We start from the raw sequence: 26,847 nt of genomic DNA on the forward strand, positions 1-26,847 counted from the left end.
ATCTACTTTCAAAGATGTTTTCACATCTTCAGGCCAGTCGTGGGGCCACATAAGCTGCTCTGTAGGGGCAAGTATCAGGGTATCCACAAACCCAGTTTGGAAACCTAAAACTCATTAGGGATGCTCTGGAAGACCCATGAGCCAGATGCAGCATCTTCATACAAGGGCAAAGCTCTGACCCCAGGCACTGTCAAATAGATCGCAAGCACAAAGATAAAAGATGCAGGAGGCTGGAAGGACTGCACTCATCTCCCCTCACCTGTAGACAAGCTATGCATTATAGGATATGTAGCCTATACATAGGCAGACCAACTACATACAGAAAGTGAGGTTTTTATAAGGGCACCTCTATCCCTCTAAAGATATGGCCTCTGATGGAGAGAAAGCTTTGGAGATTGCATGGTCAAACATGAATTCACTCCAAGCACGTTGTTATTAGCTTTACAGGTATTTAGTTTCATTTGTTTTCGTAGATTTTTAGATACCTTAAAAGCAGAGTGATTAGAAGCATCTTCCCTTCCTACGGCAGATCATGTGGAATATAGTAAATAATCTCAATCTTCCTTGGCAAGTAACTTCAGAAGAAATGAAGAAACTGCCAATGGGGAAAACGTCTTTTAATGAATTTTAAATTGACATTAAGACTACAGCAGTACTGTTAACATTTTTAAAGAAAATTGTCTCCTGCAGTAGATTTCACCGGGCTTTTTATTTATTTTACTTTACCATCCCACACTGAAAGCCCCGTGTTTCATCAGCAAGTGTTTATCTGAGTACTTCTCAGCAATGGTAGTCCCAGTCTCAAAGTTTCAGCAAATAGAGAATGCCAAATTAGCTTTAAATGTCAACTTTGCTTTGAGAAGAAACAACACAGTGAATTTTAAAGGTATCGAGGCCTCAATAGAAGGTTCATCATATGTGCAGCCACCCACCATACTGTAGACCACGCTTTATTAGTTTTCCCATGCTATAATCCTGAGAACAATGAAATAGAGAGACAGCAAAGAATGGGGATGCATGCCTGAAGGATTCCCTTGGCTGGTTGTATTTAACAAATAAAGTGTTCAGTTTTAACTAGTTAAGGAACACTTGATTAGCATAGCAAAACCAAAGAAAAGGTAAGAGCTATGAAAAACCTTTTCAAACATCAAACAGAAATGAAACAAGCTTATAAATAGAGTTGCCTGCAAGCAAACAATTTCTGGAATGTACTGGGGGAAGCAAAGGAGAATCCCACAACAAAGGAGATTGCAAAAGCCAACCCAGTTTAACAAGTGGAATTACCAGTTTGGAGACTACAGGGAAACAATGCAAAAACACCAGCAAGTCTGATACAAAGGACTTTTCTCAGCATTTAACAAAAATCCCAACATAAAGTCCAATCACTAGGTAATTAAATATGTCTCTTTGGAAAAACAAAGCCTTATACAGAGTTGTTAACCACTTACGGACTACTAGAATTAATGAGGAACTGAAGGTCTCTCAGAGTATCTGAAACAATTTCAGATACATCCAATTCCAGTTGGAAAAAGTTAAGCTATCTGAGTACCAGACAACAAAGTATGTATCATCAAACAGCTGTCTGCCAATGTATCAGGTACTTCTTGCAGACACACAAAGAGCTGATAACCTATGAAGACCTCTAAAACATGATTCTAATGCTTTATATCTACCTTTTATGCTTGCTACTAAAAACAAACTCACACACACACGCACTAGACCCTAGACGTCCAATGAAGTATTTTTCAGATCTCTCTGGCAGCAGCTAGGAGGATGATGACAATCCCGCTATGGCGGAAACGTGATGGCTACCACTGCTCTCCAACACTCTAAAAAAACCCCCACAAACTCCCTAATGCTGTAGGGCAGTATGGGTAATTGAGCAATCACCGGTCTGGGAATGAGAAAGACATTTTGTGACATTCTCTGTGCCCGTGCATGGTCCAAGCAGACACCATGGATCATGGATACGAGCAGCAAGCTGTCTACAGAGATCAGTGGAGTCCTTCAGCTGTTGGACACACCACCATACTCCACAGCAATATTCAGTGCCCCCAGTTCTCATTGCCTCTTCCCACATGGACAGAGGGATTAACCGGGATGGGTCTGAGTAGTTGCTCTGGGAGGTGTGTGGTTGCTGGTGCTGTCTACAAGCCAATGAACATCTCTGAGGACCCAGCAGAAAAGACAGCAAAGAACCCTATCCAACCCACCCCCGCCCTCACCTTAGCACTGGCAGATCCCACAAAGCATGAGGTGGGCCAGCCTGAGCTTGTGTGTTCAAATAATTAGCTATACATAAGCACCTATTTAACAGTCTTCAGATAAACATCATCTTCTGTTTGGAAAGGTAACATATACAGAACAAACTGCATCCGGTCTTTTCTTTTGCTCATGTTCATAAGTAGATTAGGGGCTAACACTAATATTTCTACGTCTCTTTAGTTAGAAAAAATAAATTCACATTCCAGAAGTTTAAATATATATTCTTTTAAAACCTAAAATAAAAATACACATTGGCATTCCTTAAAATGAAAGTGCTTCAAGGACAGTGGAGTCAGATAAAAATATATTGCCTGTTGGCTAGTTCACCATCACCGGAGAAGTGAAAACGGCTGTTCTAAGTACTGCAGCCAGGAGGTATTTAGGACAGATATTCAGCCAACTTTAACTAACTCCTGAGCAACAAGTCAACAAAGCCCAGTATCTGTAAATGCTCAGACAATTTATAACATAAAAATAAGGGCCAAGGTTTTCAAAATTTCTAGCTCCTTTCAAAAATATAAAAAAGAACGTACAGGTAGAAGGTGAATGCATCAGACGATAAAGTTAGAAAAGAAAACAGTACGTGAAAAGCACTAACCTTGGGGAAAATAATTATATCAGATGATAGTGCACATAATTATAAAATCATTCTGATGACTAAATCAGTAAAAGTACAGTAAAGTAAAGTAAAAGTCTAACTTTGGTGTTCAAATGTAGAATTTGGTTGAAAATTCTGTGAATACAAATCCTAATCCTACGAAAACAGGAAAGCTTTCACCTTTACATAGGGCCACGTAAATGGACAAGATTAATGCCTGGGAATCTTGAAAGACCTCACTCTAACGCTACCATTGGAAGACTATCTTTATTAGCCCAGTGTCATTAATAACAGTATTTCTATGATTCTCAGCCATGTCTGTGCTCCCTGAAGCGTATCACAAACTTGCCACTGACTTCCATGGTACATGAATTAGGAGTACAAAAGTAATTAACATTGTAAGGCAACAGAGTTCCTATTTCTGTGCCTGCTTCTCAAAAAAAAAAAAAAACCAAAACCAAACCTTTTATTATTCCACATATTAAAAGGAAAAAGATCTAAAAACATTTAAGGATTAAAATTAATGTTAAAACATAGAAGTTTCAAAAAGAATGTGTGAAAGGTTGTAGTTATGGGCCCTTAAAGTTTTGCTAAACTGACTATTTAATGGAACTTTTACCCTCTACAGTCATGATAAATTATTATGGAATTTGGAAAAGTCCCCAGTTCTCTCCTATTCCCCTTCCCAAGCAGCGGCAACAGCTACCATGTCTTGGGTAGAAATCCATCCTCTGTTCCCCTCTGACATCCCTTTTCTCCCCTCCAGAGTGCAAGCTGGGGTAGGGCAGCTCCCCTCTTTCCCTGCTGTTGGGGTCTCCGCTCTTCTCTTCCTCAAATATTCAGACTTTCTGCAAGTTGCACATTCTGTTACAACACACACTGCCTCTGCGCTCGGCAGAAGGTTACAATTAGGAGCACTTCTGTAATTACTTAGATGAGCTGTTGTACACCTCTGAATTTGTCTTCATATTCTCAAGAGCAAACCGCAGACTCCGCTTCTCAAGAGCCACTGCAGCTGCATACAAATAAATAAATAAAAATCACTTTTTCTGACAAATGATTCAGCGTTTAAGAAAATAAAAACAGCTGTACTGTGCTAGGCCAAGGTCCATCCAGCCCAGTATCCTGTTTCCAAACGCAGTCAGCAGCAGATGCCTAGGGAGTAGTACAAGAACAAGGAAACCATTTAATGATATATATTGAAAATATTTTTCACATATCCTTGATGGAAAACAGAGATGGAATTTTGACAGAAGGAGGAAAAAAAGCAAAAGAAAACAAAGAGTCCAACACACACACCCTCTGCAAGAGCATGAAACATTCCTTTCAAAATAAAAAGAGAACTGAGGGGAAGATAAATCTTACAGATTTCCTCTTTTTTTTTTTTTTTTTTTAAAGAAGCCCACAGGAGCAAGAAAAAAACAGAATCTCACTATTCACAGAAACTGTAAGCACATATTGATGCACATCACTGGCTAGATAATTTTTAAGAACCCTTGACTATGAGTGTCAATGGCTTTTCTCTTGCAAAAGGGTCCTCACGGAAACCTACAGGTAGGTCTTCATGTCGTGGTATCACGGTTGAAAGCTCCCAAAGTATTTAAATTAATGGATTTATAAATACAGCTTCAAAAAGTATATACCTTAGACAGGGGGAAAACCTGTTCCACTTGGTTGCTCAGGTAAGGGAACAACCATTAAAGGACCATTCTGGAAACAGGCTGCACTTAGAAAGGCACAGAAAATCTGGGGACACTGAAGTGCCCCATGAAAACAACTGGAGGTTTATAACTGGCTTAGTTGGACATGGGATCAGTCCCAGGAGAAGTCATCCATGGGGACATCAGCTGGAGGGGCTATAAAGTCACAGATGCAGAAACCAACTGCTTTGATTAAAATGTTAAGCTTCGTATCTCCAGGACACCAGATCTGTGTTTTTCAGAAGCTCCAGATAAGCTAATGAAACGTGTCGATGACTCAGGCTCAGTTGGCAATGGGAAGAGAGAAGAATCAGCATATGACAGAAGATGATGACCTTGAAATCCAGAGAATGAGAACAGTATGAAAGAACAAATTATTTCTAGCCAGCGACGTGAACCCCACGCATCAGTTCAGACACAGACAGGAAGGTATTTGGCTGCAACCTGGGGATGGAGCTGGCCACACCAGGGGAGAACATCATGGATGCTTTGATCAACCACCGACTTACGGTGGAGACACCAGTGAGACAAACTGTGGAAAAGGCAATCACAGCCCGTAGGACGTATCAAACAAGGACTGTCTAGGAAAGGCACCAAGCTCCTGTGGCAAGGCTACTTCTCTCGCATTGAATCTCTACTTACAATGCTGCGTGTGCTTCTGGTCACCAACATCCAAATAAGATGGATTCGGCCAGGAGCAGGCACGGGCGAGGGCTGCCAAGGTGATTCAAGGAAAGGAAAGCCTGTCTTAGAAGCAGAGAAATGGAGCGTGGTGGGTTTTTTTTGCTGAATAAAACACAAGACTGAGGGAGGGTATGCCTCTTTCCAGTGAATGTCCCAGGAGAGGTTGGGGCAGCAGGAAGGGGCGGTGGGAAGGGGGAATGCCATTGCTTCAGCTGCAGAATAACAGTGGCATTCAGCTGAACGGAGGTAATCTGGCAGTGAATAAATCCACGCTGGAAATGAGAAGAATGCACATGAGAAGTGAAGATATAGTGAAGTCTTCTGACGGAAGCAGGAAAAAAAACTCCAAAAAACCCCACCTGTGTTTAGCATGGAGATTGGCAAGGAAGTGATGTGGCTGCCCATGATAAAAGACAGTACAGAGATCTCTGACTTCCACAACTCCCTCAAAGCTGTCTTTCTAACCCGTCATTAATAAAATGGGTATCTGCTAATGTACAGGGAATGGTATCGGGAATTCAAGAAGTCCTTGCTCAATAGAACACTAATAAGCAAAGTACTTGAGTGGGCTCAGGTTCCCCCCAGCTCAACAAAGCACTGAACGTAGAACACTGCAGCGGGATGCTTAAGGGAAAACCTTTGCTGAGCAGCAGGCGAGGTGAAGTATATGTATTAATAAAAAATAGATACCATGTATATATAAAATATGTATCATATATATACGATACGTATTAAAAAATAAAGAGACAATCAACCTCACTGGATTTTTGAGCCTCCAATTTCACACTGAAGAGCTGTATTACAGGTAAAAATTTAAAAAGGCAAGGAGAGTACATTTAGATGTTACCATATAATTTTCAAGGGTCAGTTTTGTTGACTTTTTGTTGACTCAACAAAAGAGCACACTTTCCCACTCAGAAGTTAACAGAGAAGATTACATCAAGCTTCAGCAGACACCTTAGCATGAAAAAAAAAAATACTGTGTGCTTGATTGTTTTTGAGAATTTCTGGCATACCTTATTTTTAAAAGACCTGGAAATGAAGGCTCACTCCTTGCAGGAGCAGATGTTAGTCTCTTTCCAGTGCAAATCAACACTTGTAACCCACTTTCTGCACAGCCTTCAGTGTAGTGCCAGGCTGTGGGTGCAGCTAGAAGATGTCCCTCGCCCAAGGGGCTTCTCCTGTCATCTGCCTCCACTTTGGGGAGCCCAAATTTAAACACCTGGGCCAACAGCTCAAAAGGGAGAAACACAACATTAGGTACTACATCCAGAGAACCTAAATTAATGACCTGTTTTTCCCCTGGGCATTGGATTCCAACTTAAGACTTCAACAACCAAGCTGATAGAGGTAAATAAAGATCCCTCCATAATTTTGGGTAGAAATCTCTTCTCTGAGCTGCAGAAGCAATCTACAGTGCTCTTAATTCTACCGCTTCACCCTAATCTACCAGGTTTTGGGGTGTCAGGAACCCATGGGCAAATTGCCATTGCACTGCAAAAGTGACTCTACGTCCAACGCGCTTTGGATCCACCAACTCTAGTGCACAGCACATGCTAAATATTCCCTATCTATCTATCTATCTATGGGATCTATGTGATCACATGTAGGTGATCTATGCATTCAAGGACTCCTAGGTGAATAATAAGTTGCATTACAGATGCAACCTCTCCCATATATTTTAAAATGGTATTTTTTTTTATGAGTGAATATTGACAGGCGTGCTCTGTATTTCCAAGACACTATAATTACCTAGAAATATGACCCAAAGAAGGGCTTGTGACCATAAAAGTTTGTCAGGCTTTTTCCCAGCTATGTTAGCAGGTCTAATAGAAAGGATTATCTCTCCCTACTAACCTCAAACAGCTTATTAATTTCTCCTATTTTTAAAAGAAAAAGACAATACAATAATACAATAAAAAAAAACCCAACAGAGTTACAAACCTTTCACAAAGGGGAAAAGACACAAAGATGTTAAACAACTTGCTTCAAATAACACAGCAAGTCATGTCAAAAGCCACCATTCAAATAAACATCTTCCAATATTCAAGGTTATCTATTTGTTATCCAACAGAGATCTGCTATATGATATGAGTGGTTACTATGACTTGTAGACTGAAGACAATATTTCAGCTCAAAACAGGCAGATACAAGTATTTTACAAGCAGAAGCATGCCTAAATATACATATACAGATCAAAATCTTCCGATTTACCACTCACTAATTTTAAGATTGGTATAAGAGAAAGCCATACCCATGGCAGACCCGTAACTAAGAAAGGATTTACAAATATTGTAAATTTTACACAGATATTTAATAGAGGTCTGTGCTGCATTGTCAGATAAATGCAGACTTCTAAAGAGAACAGAAAAAATACTAAATTTAGGAAATGGTAATTAAATAAAATTTAAGCATGTCCCCTCCACATGCTTTGGGGAAGAGAAAGCATGTTACAATTTCTGTATTTATACTGATAAAATTATGGTTATCTATTTAAGCTGGAGTCTTAACTGCACACAGTATGCACATAAGAAATGCAAAGTAAAAAAAAAAAAAATCCAACTAATAAATTTTAACAATGAACATGCAGATGCCATATCAGAAAGTTTCAGCCCTCCTTTCAGACCACATTGGGTCTTTTTTTCATTTTTCTTTGTCTATAGTTGCACAGAAAATTTTTATTCTGCATGATAACGCCATCCTGCAAGCCAGTCTGAATTAAAGAGCCAAGCCCAGGAGCATGCGGTACTGTCTGAACACCCTTGTAGCAACATTGTCACTCCTGTACTCTCTATACCTGCTATTTTTTATCACCGTACCAGAATAAAATGAGTTTTGGGAGAAGGTTCCTTCATGTTTCATGCAACAGCAGCACACAGGTCTACCGGCAGCTTTCCCCTTTCTAGGCGCTTGCTTCATTCTTACAAGCGTCACTGAAAAAATGAGCACAGTGTTTCCCAAACTGTGTTGTCCTCTCTGTGGTCTCCTCCCGGCACCAACAGCGACGCAGGGCACCAGTGTCTGCTGCTGGGCTGTGCCACCTCAGCAGTGCCACCTTATTCCTTTGGGCTGCTCTACTCACACCTTGTTTCAAGCAATAAAGCTGTCTAAGATCACAAGTGCTCTGGGATCAACAAAACCTGTTGGGTATATCAGTTAATTAACTTCTGTTGAACTGAACCAAAACTCAATTTGCCATCATTTCTCTATGGCATCTAAGGAAGCTATACATTTATTAACTTATGGCACTGCTTTTTCCATTTTATGTTTCTACACCTCTATCGATAAGCAAACCCACTAAGGAGAATCTGGCCACATATACAGATAGGTTAGGAATTATTTGACCTTCCCTTGCTACTTAATTAGCCGATGATAGTATTTCTCATTTCACATAAAAAACTCGCCGGCTACTTTCAGACCCCTGGTTCTCATGTGCACTGCTGCGAAGCGCAGCTGATTTACAGCAAATCAAAGCACACCAAGATACAATTGACACAGATCACAGCGGATCTTTTTGCAACATTCAGGACTGAAAGGCAAATAACTAATTAGAAAGAACAGCCTTATTCAATTACCTAGTAATAAACACCCTTGCTCATTAAACACATTACATATATTGTAACAGCTGGCATGCTGAAATATCTGATAAAGGAAAACTTGCTTATAGTATTGTTGCTGCTTTAGGGAAAGCTGGCTAAATCTGGTTGGTTTGGGTTTTTTTATATTAGTACTTGTTTAAAAGATCATTTCTGCATGGAACAGTGGAGCACTTAATTACACTGCAAAAATGTCAAGTTTGGGGGAAGAAAGACAGAGCAAACACCTCTTAAGCCAGCCTTGAGTAATGCCAAAGATCAGCTTACTCCTGCACTGGAATACAGGAAGAACCTTGTGGGCTGCTGCCCTGGAAAGGAAATGAGATGCTAAGAGCTCAGGACAAAATGGCATATGGTTCTTACATAAAACGTAGTCACCTCTGCTTTCAGGACATTTTTCCTTCTTTTTTTTTTTTTTTTCCAACAAGTGGCTATCTAAAGAAAAAATGCCTCAAGAAGCCTAGCAGCAGAGCTGGTAGCTCCAAACTCCCTCCTTCCAGATGCACTCCAACCACATACTCTAGACTACACCTTCTCTTTCTCTCTCTCTTACTGCCTTTTACAATTTCTGTGGTGCTTTCTATACAATAACTGGCTTCAGTGAGGGGTATCATTGCTGACCTTCCTCACCTATCATCTGGGATCCTTTCACTGCCTTGCACGTTCATCTAAAACAGGACCTAAACCTGCATTCCTAATGGAAATTTCCTTCTCCTTGAAGAAAAAGAAGTAAAGGCAAGCACCAACGACTCAGTAAGATAAATCTGCTATTTGAAAAGGTTGAAAAAGGGAAAAATCATGAAAATTGCTCTTAACAAGCAAGCAGAGGCTAAAGGTAAGAGGGAATGACTGCAAGCAGTCCTCTGCAACAGCTGCTCCTCAGCATAAAGACCAGTAGCATCATTGAACGGGTAGTGCCGCGAGCACTGGCACAAATGAAGGTGGGGGTTTTACATACTTGATTGCAAATCCCCAAAGTCATCTTTCCCTGTGGTTAATTGAGTTTTAAGGATCTCCTCGTGCTCTCTGAGAAGCTCTTCTTTTATTTGAGAGGGCCTATAGGTCTCTCTCTCTTCCTCAACCTGACGATTTGGCTGCCTGTTTTTACAAAACTTGTAGGAACTTAATTATCCTTGAGACTATGATCTCTTTGTCAAATTCGGCTGAAACCGGCCAGTGGGTTCACAAGTTAGTGGGGGCGGAGGGAAAGAGAGGCAGCCTGCCTGCATAAGCCTCATTTCTGCAAGAATCCAGGCTAAAAACAATTATAGCCAGAAGGTTCAATTAGAGAAAGAGAACCATAGACTTTTCCTGCACTTCGAACGCAAACCGGTTCATGCATACTAATCAGCTAACATGACTCTTACTGAAGTAATGAGCTTCGCAGCAAATTAATATTTGTATTGATTTATACTGAGGACTGGCACAGGCTGGAACCTCAATGGCATCAACATGTTCAGCATGAAGCACAAAATCACCTTCATACCAACACCGTAATACACAGATGCTCACAGGTGCACTACCTCCACAGCTGTATCCACACACCTCCATCTCTGCACACCCAAACCCCATGCCTCCATTTTTAATATCACTGACATATATTGTATGACCAGTGCTATGAAGCATATGGGTAAGGCAAAATGCATTTGGGGAATAGCCTGTGTTTTCATGACATTCATTATTATCCACTAACTTAGGAAAATTACCATTAAGATACAAAAATGGAGAAAAGTATTTGCTTTTCAAAGAGTATCAGAAACCAACTACATGCATATTTGATGGCACTTGATGTACATTCACATTTGTGAGTGAACTAACAGAGAATTATATTTCAGGGGAACTGGGTTTCTCTGTTTCAACTTTCATGATTTTTCAAATACATAGGCCACATTCTCATGAATTTCTAGCTTTAAAATTTTCATAAAGAGGTAGTTATGGTTGCTATTTAATTTAAATTTACAAAAGGTTGCCCACCTTTTTATTTTTTAATAGATTGAGTTCACCGTCGTAACACCCTTGTGCCTAGAAAGACTTTCTTTGTTGTCATAGATAGCAAAAGATGAGCCCAGTGACATGGGTCATACCTATTTCAAATTAACAAGTTCACTTTGGCTGTTAGCATTAGCAAGGGTGAACTATAAAGTACACTGAAAGTACGCTGAAAATGCTCATCCGCTTTTTGGTCTCCACGAGGGCATTTTTCTGCTACAGAGACAGTTTATTCTGGGTTTGGTCTGTGCCCCAGCTCTCCTCTCAGCCAGGTCATCACTGCAGCAAATGCATCACCCACCTTTTCACTCAGAGCAGTTGACGTCAGAGTCTCCAGCTAATGCTGCCTCCTGAGAAGGGCTTCACTGTTGCCATAGAGAAGTCAGCAGGACCATTTGGAGCACCCTGGGAAATCCTAGACCTCTGCATGGTGCCAGCAGATATGACACGCTCCTCTGACATGTCACTGGAAAGCCATCAAGAGCACTCTAGGGCACCTCAAATAGTATCAGATGCCCCTGGGCAGCTGAATCAAGCCCAAAGGCTCAGGTCCTACCCACAGCAAATGAATACATGTTAATGGTAAAGGGATGGCCTAATCTAGAACGTGATCTTAGAAAAAAAGGCATTATATATCTCTTGATGTTGCTTTCATATGTTATGTCTAGCTGAAAAAGTTGGCTTGTGTGGAGTTTTTTTACGTGGCTGGGTTTGGGGGCCAAGGGACTGCTTGACAACAGCCACTGGGGCTTAGTCTAGTGTTGAACAGGGTTTTATTTTTCGGCTCTCTGTGAACCAACAAAGAAGGTCCCAGCAGCTCTGTTAGCTTCCCAATTACAACTGAGCTTTTCTTACAGCCTCTGCGTTATCTTCACAGGTGCCACCAGGCTGACACTCAGTACGCTCCTCTCCTGACAACGTGTAAGATGGAACACGAACCCCTTCAGTCACCGGTATAGCTTCACTATGGAGTGCTCATGGCCCAAACTGAACTTCAAACAAAAGTAAATAAATTAGGTTTTTACGAAGTTTAAAAGATGTCTTGTCTATGGCACAAGCAGGTGAGGTGGCAGCAGCAGCACATCTGATGGGCTGCTAGCCCAGGCCATCCATGCAGTTGCCACCACCCTGCGCACCGTGGATCCCCTCTTGATTGAGCCAAACAAACCCAGGAGGAAGCAAGGGCTGAGAACTTGCAACACCTCATGAAAAAAGGGTATGTCTACACTGCAGTGACTGCACCAAGTCGTCTTTCAGTCAGGAGCACGGCACCACACAGTGCCATGTTGTGCATGAACCTGCAGGGTTACAGCTGCCCACGGGGAGCAGGATGGCTCCATTGGCCACTTGGGCTATCAAGTGCACTCAAGGGTATTGCACCACAGCTGCTATGGCATACATGTTCTCGTATGTTTTTATACAGTTTTCCACTGATTGTCTACTTCTTTCTTTTTACCGCTCAATGATTTGTCTTTCCAGGCATTGGGGCTATCTGACTTTTGGGGAGTTGTCCACAACACCTTACCATACAGCTCACGGACAAAGCAGAGGAGAAGCCAGTTTCTGTTCCTCATTATTAATTTCTTATTTGTTGTGGTCGAGACCTTGCAGGAATCTAATCCTGGGTGGCACAGCATGCCCACAGCCACTAGAAACACATCAATGTGGAAGAAAACAGATGCTTAGGATTTCATCTTGAATTTCAGTTGTGGGACAGAAACCTCACAGCAGGCCTTCAGCAATATGTTCCAACATCTCTAAAACCACAACAGCTTTCCTTTTTTTTTTTTCCAATGGATTTCCAATACAATCCACCTCCTCAAAAACAAGGTGCCAGTCTTCATATAAGGAGATATGAATTAGGAGAGCAGTATGGTTGTCAAATAAACTTGCAAATAAACTCCCCAATTCTTGTTGTGTTTGGTTTTTTAGATTTACAGTATCTTTCCAGTGCGGTGGATGACCTGGACTAATAGCAACATGGGTCTCCTCTCTGCTAGGCTTTTACATCCGGAAGGTCCTGCATCTGAACACAACCCTGTCTTGTACTGATGATGAAGTCAAAGTATAACAGCTTGGGAAGAGCAGCTGATGCCTGAGCTGAGAGAAAGCTACATACACGGGGCCAAGGGGAAAAAAGAGCCTGGAATGAAAGAGGAACCACCTGCCAGAAAAATAAAGGAGTAGGTGGGGAGACCTGGAGAGAGCAAGCCTGTGGGAACAGTGACCTGAGTTAATAGGGAACGTGGGGGAGGAGTGGGCAGCAAGCAATTGCTCTTGTGTTCAAAATCCTAGTGATGGGATGAGTCAGAGACTCTGATTGAATTTTGCCTTCACTACACCCACAGACTGGTTATTATAAAGCTTAGGGGAGCATGGATTGGTGCAGCAACAAAAACTACACTGTGAATCGCTAGGTATATGAAGGACCCCCGAGTGTCTGAAAATCTGGAGAGCATCTGCCAAACACTGTGCCCTTCCACACAAGGTTTCCTGCAGCTCTAACCAGTCTGCCTTGCTGCTCTTCTTCGTGTAATCAGACTTAGACTGATAACCGAGTGGCAGCTGTATCTGAGATGAAGGGGTATGGCAAGACTACGAGGGAACGCTCTTCCTGAGCCTCTGCAAGCAGCAAACTCCAGGAGTTAACTCAACCCAGCAAGACCACTGCCCGGGAACTACTGAAAGATTAATGGGAGTCCCTTAGGACATCACAATTCAGTGAACAAAAAGATGTATTTTATTAAATCCTTCAGCTACTGTTCTTTAACTGCTTTCTCTTTCAACCGCTTCTGCTCCTAGTGCTCATCCTCCTCCCCAGGCCAGGGGCCAGGCGACCTGCTCAGCAAGTTCTACCACACCGAAAATGACAGCGAAAGCTGCCGGTAAACACCCACTCGCTCACATCAGGCAGTCGTAACGGGCCAAGGGAGGCACAAGCTGTTGCGACAGGTCTCCCACTTGTTAAAGAGAGAGAAAAGAGATCACTGCACGGCTTTGTCACTCAACCGTGCGACCGGGAAGAGGGGATTCCCACGTCTTCAGAAGGAAGGAGGGTCATGGTAGCTCAGTAATCACAACCAGACTCTCCTTTGAGAGTGTAACTTACCAAGTTAAATAACAAGGTGTGCAGGTTTAAAATCTGACAGGTCAGGTGGCGGCCGGGGATACCAGTGACAGTTTTGTGCTCTCAGCGCTGCTGCTGAGAGAGACAAACGAGGAAACAAAACAGGGCCTGGAGGAGACACCCGGCTCTTCTGACAGCCTACATAATGAACTTCAACTGGTTCAACTTCTCTGCTTTTCATAGTTTCACAGTTTGAGGGCAGAGACAGCGGTGGCAGGTTAGGACTTGCTCCTCCAAGTTGACTTGATGGCTAGTGCCCCTCTGCTGCAGGGGCCAGCCCTCGGCTCAGCCCTGGCAGCCCGCCTGGGAACCTGCCCCTGCGCGCACCCACGGGTTAGATACCACGGGTGGCGGGGCTGAGCTGCGCCTCCGGACTTTGCTCCGAAACAGAGGAGAAACGTCCTTCTTGGAAGAAGGATAAATCCTAGCAAACGGCACAGCCCACACTCCACAGCTTTTTTTTTTTTTGTTGTTGTTGTTATTGTTTTTAAATTTATTTTTAAAAAAGCTAAACACTGTGTAACACAACAGTTAAGGGCTTAATTTCAGTTTTGCTTGACTCTCTCCTAACCAATTTAAGCCAAGCTCAGGGATTTTTAAGGGTGTCTGCCCAGCAGTTCAGCCAGCTGTTTTTTAACCCTATCTTTAGTTAAGCCAGAAGAGCTGGCACAGAGACAGCTAGGTGAGCAGGCGGGAGGGAGGCAAACAGGAAAAAGGAAGTGTTAAAGGAACTTGTGCATCCTGGGAGGCCTCCAGGAGACAACTAGAAAATAAAAATTGAGGTTTCCATAAAAAAATAAACCAAAAACGGGTGATTGACAACACAGGTTGACAACTATGAGTCCCTAAACTCAGAGATAAGGGGGAGGTCTTCAGAAAGAGATTCTCCTTTCTTAAACCCCATTGTTTCTCAATTTACGCTAGCTTTTGCTGCGTAAATTCATAGTTTCATCTTACATTTAATGCAGTTCTTCCCTTTCCTTTGGATCAGCTCAAACAAGTTGCAAGGCTGCATGATCACTTGAATAGAAATAAAAAAGGGGAACTAGGTATGATAGGACACAGGACTGGATGTAACCACCTCTTTTTAGCAGCAGGTCACGGTTGCACAGGTTCAGTATAGGGTGAAATATAGTCTCAGGAAACAGGGTGGCATAATTTCATGCAACATCTGACCCCTTGCACTTTATTCTGAGCCACAAAATTCCCATAGCCTGGAAAATCAGGGACTTCAGGAGGCATATGGGTCCCAGAACAGTATTTTCATGGAGTAGATCTAATACAATGAGTCTTCTCTCATGAGATTTACTTTGAACTCACTGGGGAGAAAAATGTCCCCTCCACAGAGAAGTCCAGGGAAAATCACTAGTTTTAGGAGAATTCAAAGGAAAAATTCTCTTCTGCTTTTCCAATACAAGAACTGGGGGTATCCACAAGATGAGGAGGTTTGAAATGAACAACAGAAGTTGTTTCCACAGTGTGCGTAATGAAGTTCTGGAAGTCCTTGCTGAGGCACACTGGGGGTGCTGAAGATGTACAGGGTTCAAAAAGTAGTGGGGCAAATCCAGGGAAAAGACCTTCACTGATATCTATTAAGTAAAACCGTATCGTGCCTAGCTCTCACTGTCCCTGAGCAGTACATCACCAGGGGCTAGGAGAGTACTCCAGGAAGCCACTGCATGTTTGCACACCACTTTCTAAATATCCACTACTGGCCATTACTGGGTCACTGGGCTAAATGGAGCTTTGGTCTGACCCAGGGTGGCCACTACTATTCTGCCTGCAGAGTTAATTCGCAGTCATCTAAAACTGGCCTTGACTGACACTTTCTCTTCATGCCCACACTCTCATAGAATGGTTTGGGTTGGAAGGGACCTTGAAAGTCACCGAGTTCCAACCCCCCTGCCATGGGCAGGGACACCTCCCACTAGAGCAGGTTGCTCAAAGCCCCATCCAGCCTGGCCTTGAGCACTTCCAGGGATGGGGCATCCACAGCTTCCCTGGGCAACCTGTTCCAGTGCCTCACCACCCTCACAGTAAAGAATTTCCTGCTAATATCTAATCTAAACCTCCCCTCTTCCAATTTAAAACCGTTACCCCTTGTCCTATCACCACACTCCCTGATGAAGAGTCCCTCCCCATCTCTCCTGTAGGCCACCTTCAGGTACTGGAAGGCTGCTATAAGGTCCCCCTGGAGCCTTCTCTTCTCCAGGCTGAACAACCCCAACTCTCTCAGCCTGTCTTCACAGGAGAAGTGCTCCAGCCCTCTGATCATCTTTCTGGCCCTCCTCTGGACACTTTGCAGCAACGCTGTTCTCAGACTACCTGTAATTTATTGGACTTTTTAAAAGGAAAAACAGACGTAGATGGAAAAAGAAGAGATATGACCGAACTTGTTGCATCACAGGAAGAGGGAGCTCTGGATTCTGCATCGTCCACCTGGAAAGTTTCAGCCTGCAACTTCCACGTCCCTAGAGCCCACAACTACCGAAAGGGGCAGCCAACTCCCCCATCCTGCTGAAATTAGGTCACCGTGCAGCACAGCAGGCAAAATTCGCAGGCCCAGAAGGAATATGCCATTCTGTACCCAGGAGAAATGAGTTTGCCCATTTCAGTCATTCTTCCCCACCAGCTGCAGGCACAGCCCTTGAACTCACCTTGTCTTTGAACAGTGTCACACCACATAACTGGGTGACGGGCAGAAATTCAGCCAGCTAGAACATTATAAACACCCATTTAAATGTTTTCTAGTATAGACAAAACTAGTCAACCCCCTCTGTGTATAGTGCTCACCTACAGCCTGTCCAGGCTGCCTCACCTGCCAAGTGAGGGCAGGTATCACCTACTTCAAAATGTGAGAGGATCATGAGTCCTTGACATTTGTAAAACATTCAGAGACCCACAAAAGAATCGCAGGAAGGCAAATGACTACCTCCTGCATCCCAACTCTGAGCTCACTCTCTTACAAACAGCCTGCTTACTTTTACAAAGAGGTTTTTTTTCCTTTTTCTAAATAAAGCTGAGTCCATCTTAAACATATTCTTTTCTAGTTCCAGATATTTCAACAAAGTGGATGTTCCTAAAATTTCTTTTTTTTCCTGGAGCCCTTTTAACTTTTAACTTGGTAAACAGGTCTCTGTGTGCAGCTTTCAATTACCTTTTATTCTGCGGTGCCAAATGAGACCAGATAGGCATATTCTTAAAAGGCTTTCATGAAAATGCAAATGAACAGTTCACACTAGTCTGCTGGCTCAATAGACAGAACAGTTAGAAGTGTTTAGACACTAGTAAATAGATAAAAATTACAGAAAAAGCCATCTGTAGCCCTAAAGAAGCTTTCCTTTTCCTGTTACCACCATAAAACTTGCAATGACAGTATCTTGGAGATACTTCCTCTGTTATCTGTATTAGCTCAGATAACATATCCTTCTAGTAGCTGACCTGCAGAGAGGGTATAAATCTGAGTCAAGAGAAATAAGACCAGAATTTAAACCCAGACTTGCCTGCGAACACGAGAGTCAACTCCCACTAAAACGCACATGATCATATTTTCTTATCTGCCAAGCTTTTGCCTTCTCCCCTTCTTAGACGTTACCATTCATTTTAACGTTGGTGGGTTTTTCCTTTTCTTATAAATTCAGCTCAAACACAGCAAAGTGTTGCATGTTCTTGTACCCAGATGTTACATGATATATTAGTACTCCTTTGAAAGGACTTGTTCTTTACTACTAGCAGGACAAGAAAGCCTTGAAAACAGGTTTGCTTATAGTGTCCAACTTGGAGGGATCTAAATGTGATATATTAAGTGTTATAAGTGAAGAACCTGTATATATAAATTAAGTAACTTGAACCCAGTGAGAAGTATTTATACAGAGCACCTCCTGAAATTCAAACTTTCCACTTTAGGCAGGTCTCTTCACAGACACTTCCCGCTGCAAAAACACTGCGGCATCCAAAGAGGACCCTGTAAGGGCTCCAAAAAAAGCTTCAGGAGGGTTTAAGGCAGCAGACGAGGCCCTGGCAGTGCCTCCTCTGAATCCTACATCTTCCTGCCCGCTGGTGGGGCTCTGGGCCTTGCCATGGAAATACCTCTTCGTTCACCTCAGGCAGTCAACCAGATCAGCTCGGAGATGCTTTCATCCTCACATCAAGCTCACTGAGGCCACTGGCCCAGTACAGTTTTGGGTGTGCCCACCTGGCCACACCAGTTAGCCAAGTCACGGGGGGCTTTTGCTGGAGGACGACCCATCGCTGGAGGTGGTGCTATGACCAGCTAACAGGCATACATCTGGCTGACTGCTGCATCCACCATCCATCAGGTACACAGGAATGATCCATCTCTACCCTCCTAACTCCCCCCAAATGCCCTGTTCAGAACAGACCAGGCTCTGTCCTTCACCAAAGAGCGAGAAACAAATGCTGAGCCGCATGTCAGAAGCCCATGCGGCAGAACCTGGCTTGAAATCAGAAAGTTTCTGGCCTGAATCTGAACCAGCCTCATTAGTCTTCAGCTATTTCTGTCTAGCCTGGAGCATCTCACAGATGAAGGATATTCAGAGCCCAGACAGTCTTTAACAGTGAGCATTCTGGATCCTCTAAACTGTAATCAGTCCAACGGGTTGCTGTTGCAACTTTTGCTGGGTTTAAAGTCAAGTAGTGCAAGGACAGGTATTCAGAGCCAGAAATCCCTTTGGAGTTAAAAGCAAACAGGGTCTGTTAAATTCTGTTTACACTTACTTGGAACCAACAGACCTACAAATATACTTCTTTAATACAGGAAAATTTGGATTCTGATGCAATCATGTTACTGAAGAAGCCAGGCCTAAGCCCACAGCACTATCACCGACAGAAGTGACCCAGCACTCTGCTGGTGCCACATAGCCCCTCTCCCTTGTGTCAGCAGCAACTACAGCAACTTACATTTAACCACAATTAATTTCTGAACCTGGTGCACCACACAACCACAAAGACAGCAGTGGGAGCACAAAAGAGGACGTGGCAGAGCATGGAGGCAGGTGTCCCTGGCTGGGATTATTTCCTTCAGTCCCAACACCAGCTTTTGCTAGCTTAGAACAACCCTGAGGCTACAGGTAAGTCAATATGAAGATGCTTCTAGTCAAACAATCACAGGATGGTTGAGGTTTGAAGGGACCTTTGGAGGTCATGTGGTCCAAGCCCCTGCTCAAGCAGGGCCACCTAGAGCCAACTGCCCAAGGACCATGTCCAAACAGCTTTTGAATATTCCAAGGATGGAGAATCCATAACCTCCCTGGGCAGCCTGTGCCAATGCTTGGTCACCCTCACTGTGAAAAAGTGTTTCCTGATGTTCAAAGGGAACCTCCCGTGTTTCAGTGTGTGCCCATTGCCTCTGGTCCTGTCACTGGGCACCACTGAGCAGAGCCCGGCTCTGTCCTCTTTTGCAGCCTCCCTTCAGGTATTTATATACATTGATGAGATCCCCCTTGAGCCTTCTCTTCTCCAGGCTGAACAGTCCCAGCTCTCAGCCTCTCCTCATAGGAGAGATGCTCCAGTCCCTTCATGATCTTTGTGGTCCTTTGCTGGACTCTCTCCAGTAGTTCCATAGTGGTGCTTTGGCAGTCTGACCCACCTGGCAGATACTGACACCATGCTCCCTTCTCTGCCCTGGAAATCTGGAAAGAAGATGGCATACAGGAAAGCACATGCCCCTTCCCCAAACAGTGGCTCTTCTGATGAATCAGTGGGTAAAGCAGAGCCTGTTTCAGAGTGCTGTATCTTGTGTTTGACTGACTTCTTAGGGAGCAGCTGTAACTACCAGGCACCACCTAAATGTAACACATACCTCAATCTGAGACTAAAAAAATCCTGTCTTCTTTGGGTAGGAAGATGTTTATTCAAAGAGACTCAACGTACTCGCTATAATTTATTTTTACAGCAGGCACACCAAACCAAGATAGTTAAATCGCTAAGTCTCCAAAGCTCTAGATATTATGTAAATAAACTCTAAATAATTGCCTGCATTAAAGTGTGGCTCAGTGTTCAGCAAAGAAAACAGCTCTTGGTTTTTTTTAATTAAATTATGATTTTATCTATAATTCTAGACTCTTCTGTTTGTTTATTTACATGAAATGCTATTCTGCTTGTTGAGTGCCAAACCCTTAATTCTGAAACTGTATGATTAATACCACTATTTCCGAAAGCCACACGTCAAATAGATTTATGTGACTAATGACATGAGACCCTCAACCGGCAGTATAAGCACACTGAGCCGACCAGGCACATTCTTGCCGTACATACGGCGATCTACAGACAGTCTTCTGAATAACAGAGACAATGGCTGCGAGGATAGCAGTTGCTACAGCCAAGAGCCATGCCCTCGCAATGATCCCTGAAATTTTTTTTATGCAGTGAGGGGACAGGCAGCACACTGAAACGAGTGGCTCTGACCCATGGTCAGCAATGAGGAGCTGCAGCAATTGAAGACGTTATCATCCCCTTATTGAATCTCCCTTTGCCCGCAGCAGGGTGGGCAGGAAGAAACCCGTACCTCCACCTGTGCTGCTTCAGGCCACAATTTGCTTTCTTAGTATAATTCCATCTTTACTGGCAATTTAACCCAACAGACTCAACTAGAAAATGCAAGACAGGAGGCCCAGGAGCACGCTCTCTTCTGCTGGCTAGGAAGAGGATGATGTCGGGTAGTGGGACAGAGCATCACCTCTTCAGCCACCAGATCTTGACTGGAGCAAGCTGGCTCCTCAGAGCAGATGCCCTGCTGCACTAGGGCAAAACATGCCTGCTTGCTTTGACTACATTTTTTACATGGTTTTAGACTCCTCTCCACTGAGCAATGATGCTGGTTGTCAGTAAGTTATCCACAGCAATTCCCTCAGGATTTCTCTTCACGGTATTATTAGCTTAGACTGTGATTCCAGTTTCAATTCGCTGGCGATAACCATCCCTGCACAAAAGTCTCCAGCTTGAATAAGCTGGCACCTCTGCTGCGAGCTCCCTGCCCTGCCAGGGAGATGTCCTTGGGCAGCATCACAGCTTCGGCTGGGGTGATGTGGTGGCAGAACCTCTTGCACTACAAACCCACCACCCCAGGGGTGACCAAGCCCTTCTGCCTGCCTCCAGCCTCCCAGCCCAAACCACGACACAGCCACAGCCCTGAGTCTTTATAATGGTTACAACTTGTATTTAAAAAAACCTTCTACTGACTTGCTTATTTTTTCCAAAAGCTACTTACTGCCCATTTGCTGCAGATGCTAGCCTGGCCATTTAAAAAAAAAAAAAAAAAAAAAAAAAATCCCATTGGCAAGCAACCAATATATGAGAACCTCTACAAGGAAGCTGTTACAGTTTATCGTGCAGTAATCCCTGGATTAAGGTCATTAATAGCACTTGATGACATACTGTGATGACTCCAAAGGTCCTGCTCTGGCTTGCAGAATATATAGAACATAACCCCCTCACAAACATTTTCCCTGAGTCACTTTCTTCTAAATCTTCAAAGGACTAGAAGAAACAAGAAAAGCCAGACGAAAGATGGCTAGCCCAGTATCCTGCATTGTGCAAAAAAAAAAAAAAAAGTATAATGAAAATAAATGAACATTTTTAAACACCTGATTTTTCTTCTTATTCACACTGATGTTTTGACAGTAAGAGAGCGGTTAGTGAGTAACCACAATTTTGATCTACAGAGCTAAATTTAAAAAGCAAGCCAAGACATTCTCCCATGCTCAAAAGACCAAGCCACAACTAAAACTTTCAAAATAAAATCTGAAATGCTCAATTTTTCCCTTTAATTATTTATATGAAATAAGCTTTTTCCTCCTGTTGACATGGGAACACAAATGTATCATCACAGAAAACACTGTGTACTCCCCAAATCCCATGGGGTCATTAAACTGATTTTATGCAGTACACAAAGTATTTTCACAGAACTTTTAAAATAGTTTTCTAAAGTGTGCCTGATGTCATTAGCAAGTCAGAAGTTGATGGCCTAACAACATAATTGCTAACTATCCTCCAAAGGAAAGGAGAGAATCTCTTCACTCTGTTCTAAACATCCATACATGTAATTGTCAATGCTATTAAATGTATCTGAGAGTCCCCAATACCAAGGGTAAACAACCCATTATGGTGTCAAAGCTGAAGTAATGAGTAGACTTTTCTTACTTCTGTTGATTAAAAAAAAATTAAAGAATCTGCACTATTTCCATATGATTTGTTGCATTAGGACTCTGGTAACAGCCTAGTACTGTGCCACCATGTATTTTCATTTGCCGTGAAACAATAATAATTCATAAAATGTACTCAGCAGAATATAATTGTCCCACCAGCTGTAAGCAATCCTGTATCCCAGTCATATGCAATTTTTGTAAACAACATATTGACACTGAAAAAGAAAATCCTTAGAAATAAATCTTTTCAAAGCTTCAATAAATAAAAGTTATGACAAATAACATTTGTATTAATATACATCTTACCAAGAACAAGTCACTTTCTGATTAACCTGGTTTGGTTATAACTCATAATTTCACATTTTACTTTCAGTACAATGTTTTAGCATTTTCACTACACATGCAATTTCTTTTTCTTACCTTTAAGGAATCAAAGCAGGCAATTACTCTTCCATTTTCAACCTGGCAACTTTTAGGAGGGTGTGCAAATTTGCATTCTTCATCAGAGCGTGAACAAGTTCCCCTCTGAAATTGCCTGCACACTTCTAATGTTAGCCATTTTGTATCTCTTACAGGAGCAACATTCAAAGCCATGATGAAAAGATGATTTTGAACTTGTAAATTGCTGTCAAATGAATTATGCCAAAGAAATGTCCAAAACTAATAACAAAGGGAAGGGAGAGGAAAAAAAAAAAGAAAGAAAAAATCCACAACAACAAAAAAATAACCAGAAAAAAAAATTTCAATTCCAGTTGAAAAGAAAGTTTAAAAAAAAAAAAAAAATAAGTGGGGGATGATTAACGATGTCCAACGCACACAAAGCAGAATAAACAGAGAAAGTTTATCAGCAAGCAGTCACTCATCAATCATTAAGTCCCACTTGTAGATTTTTGGCTGGGAAAAACCATACTCAGTCACATTTCTGTCTGTAAAACATGTGGGCCAGCTGATTGTATCACAGATGCACCAGTTTTAAGCCAAGGTCCTTCAACGTAATGGCACTCCTTGATAGAATGTTAATTCTCTGATGGTTGCTTGCTGGTATTGATTACACAAGAAAAGCAATGCAGTCATTTGTTCATGTCCCAGGAATAATAATAATTATTCTTCCTCTTTTTCTGCTTTCAGTTTCCCATCAACTAATTGGCAAATGGAGACAGCTGAGGTATCTTCTGCCAGGTGTAAGGTGAAGGCAATGTCTGGCTGGCAAAGACGGGATTTTGAGAACACAGGCGCAGCAGTCCTCGCTTATAAAAGTGACTTGGCAAAGGCACTTTTTAAGTCACTGACCTGACAAAACAAATACAGTATCAGTTCACATGCAACTCATTCAAATCAACATTACGAAACCTATCATCCCTTTTTATCAGATATTATAAACATACTGCCAATGCTCACTTGTATTTCTTTTTTCCCAACAAAATCAGCCTCCTTCATGAAGTTACGCGTGACAAGGGAATAACCAGTTGAAACATGAATTGCAGTCATATTCTAGGCAGTAATCCAAAAGTTGGGAATGATTTAAATAGATGAATGTGGCAGACAATAATTAGGCATGCTGGTTGTGAAACAATTCAATCTAATGTGCTTAGTCTCCAAAACAATATACAAGAACCCGTTTCCATTAATTTATCGTTTGGCCCTTTAGATTGTGTTACTACATTATAAGCTGTTACTTGTTATTTGTTCTTCCTTAGAAATGAGGATGGTAGTATTCTGTTCAGATTTTTTTGTCTCTCCCTCCGTTTCTCAAGGGAAAAAAAAAATTCAAGACAGAAAATCATCATTCCAAAACTACAGGGAAAAAAACCCCTCCATAACTAGAAATAGAGTCAGTTTCCCTGTTAAGCTAAAGGCTGTATCAAAAAGGCTTCATGAAAGGTCTCACCACTAAGTCATCATCCCCTAATGAGTTCACTTTAATATGAAGGAGCCTTTATCTAAATTTTCCCTGGATTAACTTGGCTTTCATGTAGTTTTACAAATACATGGTTCAGCATCAAAATTTAAGACTTAAATATGGAACTTAAGCTTTTTGGAGACTATAAAATACCTGGGATATTTTATAGATCAACAGATCTGAAAATCAAAGGGTTAGATATTATAAATATTTTTTAATAAATGACTATATTTTATATGCAGATGGTGAAACCACGGTCTATTCAGCTTCAAAGGAACACAACTTTTACTTTGCAGATACCAGCCAGAAACAGTTGATGGATTATTTTTGTGCAAGAATAAAGAAAGAGGGAAGGACTGCAATAAATGAGGTTTTAAAATGCATCAGTAAAAATAGCTCTAAAAACACTGTCAGCTTTCCCATGCCAGAATAATTACCATTCTGTGCTTGAATTCATCTGATTTAATTGAAGTCAGTAATGTGAGTAAGAATTACTCACACACAGTTTCAGGAACAGATCCCAGCTCTGACTTCCAGGTCCTCACATCAAAAGACTTTTCTATTACTTAGTAACACTACCAGAAAGGGTTTGACTACGTGACCAATACCTACACCAAAATTTGCTACTGCTAGCCTGAATAAAGGCAGTGCAACACTAATTGCTCAAAAATTCAGTTTCAAGTCCAACGTGCAGTAAGATGGGTCTGGATGATGCTTAGCTAGCTTTACCTGGTCATCAAGAATAACAAGTTGTGAGAGAATTAGTAAATTTTTAAATTATTCAACACAACTGTACAGTACATAAACTAAATATTCCTCAAATTAAGTATTCCATCAATGTTGTCCCACAGCATCAATGAGGAGCGAGGTTGAACAGAAAACGTACAAAGAGGTGAGAAAATACTCGTAAATGATGAAAAGGAAAGAGAGGGGGAAAGACAAGGAGAGCCTCTCCAAAAGAGCTTGTTGAGCTGATAGCTTGTTGACGATTTAGCAGGCTAAATGTAAAAGAGGAAATATTCTCCCTAGAGCCACCCGTTCCAATTCAGAAATGTCAGTAACGGTTTTCGGTAATAGATGTAGGAGACAGACGGAAATTTTGGCAAAAGGGTAAATGTTGTACTGCACACTGCTGAAAGTCACAAGTAGTAATACTCTGCTGGGCTGCATACTACTAAAAATGACAAAGTCATTTCTCAAGTAGTAGGTGTTAAGACTGAAGAAAACCAGACATTGCACATGGCGGCAAAGCAAACAGCACACAGTGCTGGTAGTAGCTATGGTTTTAAAAAAAAAAAAAATGCACACAACAGAATCACATACAAGATTCATGAGACTGCAGAAAGAATTAATGCCAAAAAGCCATTTGGGGGGTAGAGGGTAGAAGAGAAATGAAATACAGTGTCATCCAATTTCCTCCTATCTTCTTACTATATAACCATTTTCTAAAGAAAGGGAAGCACGAAAAGTTAATCTGAAAAATCCACACCTTGTCAAAAATAATGACACTGATTTCTCAAGAGGTGTTGAGTGCTTCAGCAGTTTCTGTCGACACGGGCTTAGGAGAGGCAGAGCCGAGACCTTTCTGAAGGAGGTCACACCTTCAGTAGAAGGCAGAAGCAAACATGGTGGGGACAGAAGAATTTGGAGCACTTCATCCCTATCCCACTTACATGGCTTGTGCGTTCACAACCCACATCCTAGGAAGCTGCCATACTTCTTCTGCTCATCACCTCCACCAGGAGGGTGATGGAAGAGATGCCACCAGGAAAGCCTGAACACAAGATGGAAGCAATACAAGAAGGGAGAGGAAAGACAAACTGGGAAAAAAAAAAATTATGGGAGGAACCAAGGAAAGTAGAGTTCAAGATATGAGGAAAGAGCTCAAGAGAATGAAAAAATGGGAGTGGAAAGCAGGAATGTAAAATGGCTGGTTGTGGAAGTGGAAGCAAAATACATGAATAAAATAATAGTATTATAAAAGTCTCCGTAAAATTCCTCACAGAGCACAGGCTATTACTAACATCACAACTCACTCTGACCTTATATATTGCAAAACCCATCCATATGGAGAGCTCCAGCAAGTGTGAACTCTGCTCTTCCTTCCACTGCTTCTTAACTTCTATTTGTGTCCCAACGTATCAGGCAAAGTTAGCTGTCCTGCCAAAACCAATGGAATCTCACCAGCTTTGAGCCCTCAGCACCAACAGGGTCCCTTATCCAGGCAAAAGGTTTGCTTTTCAGTTTGCTTGGGGGTTTTGTTTAGATATTTTGTTGTTGTTTTTAATGATTCCAGCTTAAGCCTTCACTCCCCACTGCAGCTAAACAAAGTACCAAAACTTCCACATTAACAACGGAGACACAAAATGTTCTTATTGAAGCTAAAGAAAACACTCAACATAATAAGTATAAAAGAACTAATTTTGTTTGGTTGTTTTTTTTTTTTTTTACAACTATTGCTGTTTATTTTCAGTCTCTCACATACTCAGATGAATGGAATTGATCCAGAATGCACATCTACAAATGCAGTTTTTCATATGCTAAGTGAAAGAAATTCATGGACATGTATTTGTAAAAACTATTTAGCTTTAGACCCCTCTTTTCAGATAAGCATCACTCCCCTTTTGCAAAAAGCTAACAAAGCATGGAAGAGTAGGAGGCTTTTGCCAATCTCACGTTCTCCTGAGAAAGCATGAAAGAGCCTGCATTAGGCTCCAGATCTTCTTTCTGTTCTAAACCACAAAATCATTTCTCCTTTTCCAAGTAAGCAAAATAAAAAAGAATTCCTGCTACAAAAATATCTTTTTAATTATTAAACAAGGC

General features: G+C 41.9%; 1 protein-coding gene across 13 annotated transcripts in view; it reads right to left on the minus strand.

The window, feature by feature from the left end:
* The window catches only part of MBNL2 (muscleblind like splicing regulator 2), a 116,531-nt gene that overhangs the window by 55,017 nt on the left and 34,667 nt on the right, over positions 1-26,847 (minus strand). For 10 of the 13 annotated variants that reach the window (XM_074145709.1, XM_074145742.1, XM_074145733.1 and 7 more), the window contains exon 1: positions 22,545-22,718. In XM_074145709.1, the coding sequence (XP_074001810.1) occupies positions 22,545-22,718 (174 nt within the window). Of the gene's footprint in view, positions 1-22,544; positions 23,415-26,847 lie in introns of those variants that run through there. The other 3 variants (XM_074145694.1, XM_074145686.1, XM_074145750.1) reach the window with 2 other exon arrangements.

The sequence above is a fragment of the Numenius arquata genome, chromosome 1 (assembly GCF_964106895.1).
Source record: "Numenius arquata chromosome 1, bNumArq3.hap1.1, whole genome shotgun sequence".
Taxonomy (NCBI): domain Eukaryota; kingdom Metazoa; phylum Chordata; class Aves; order Charadriiformes; family Scolopacidae; genus Numenius; species Numenius arquata.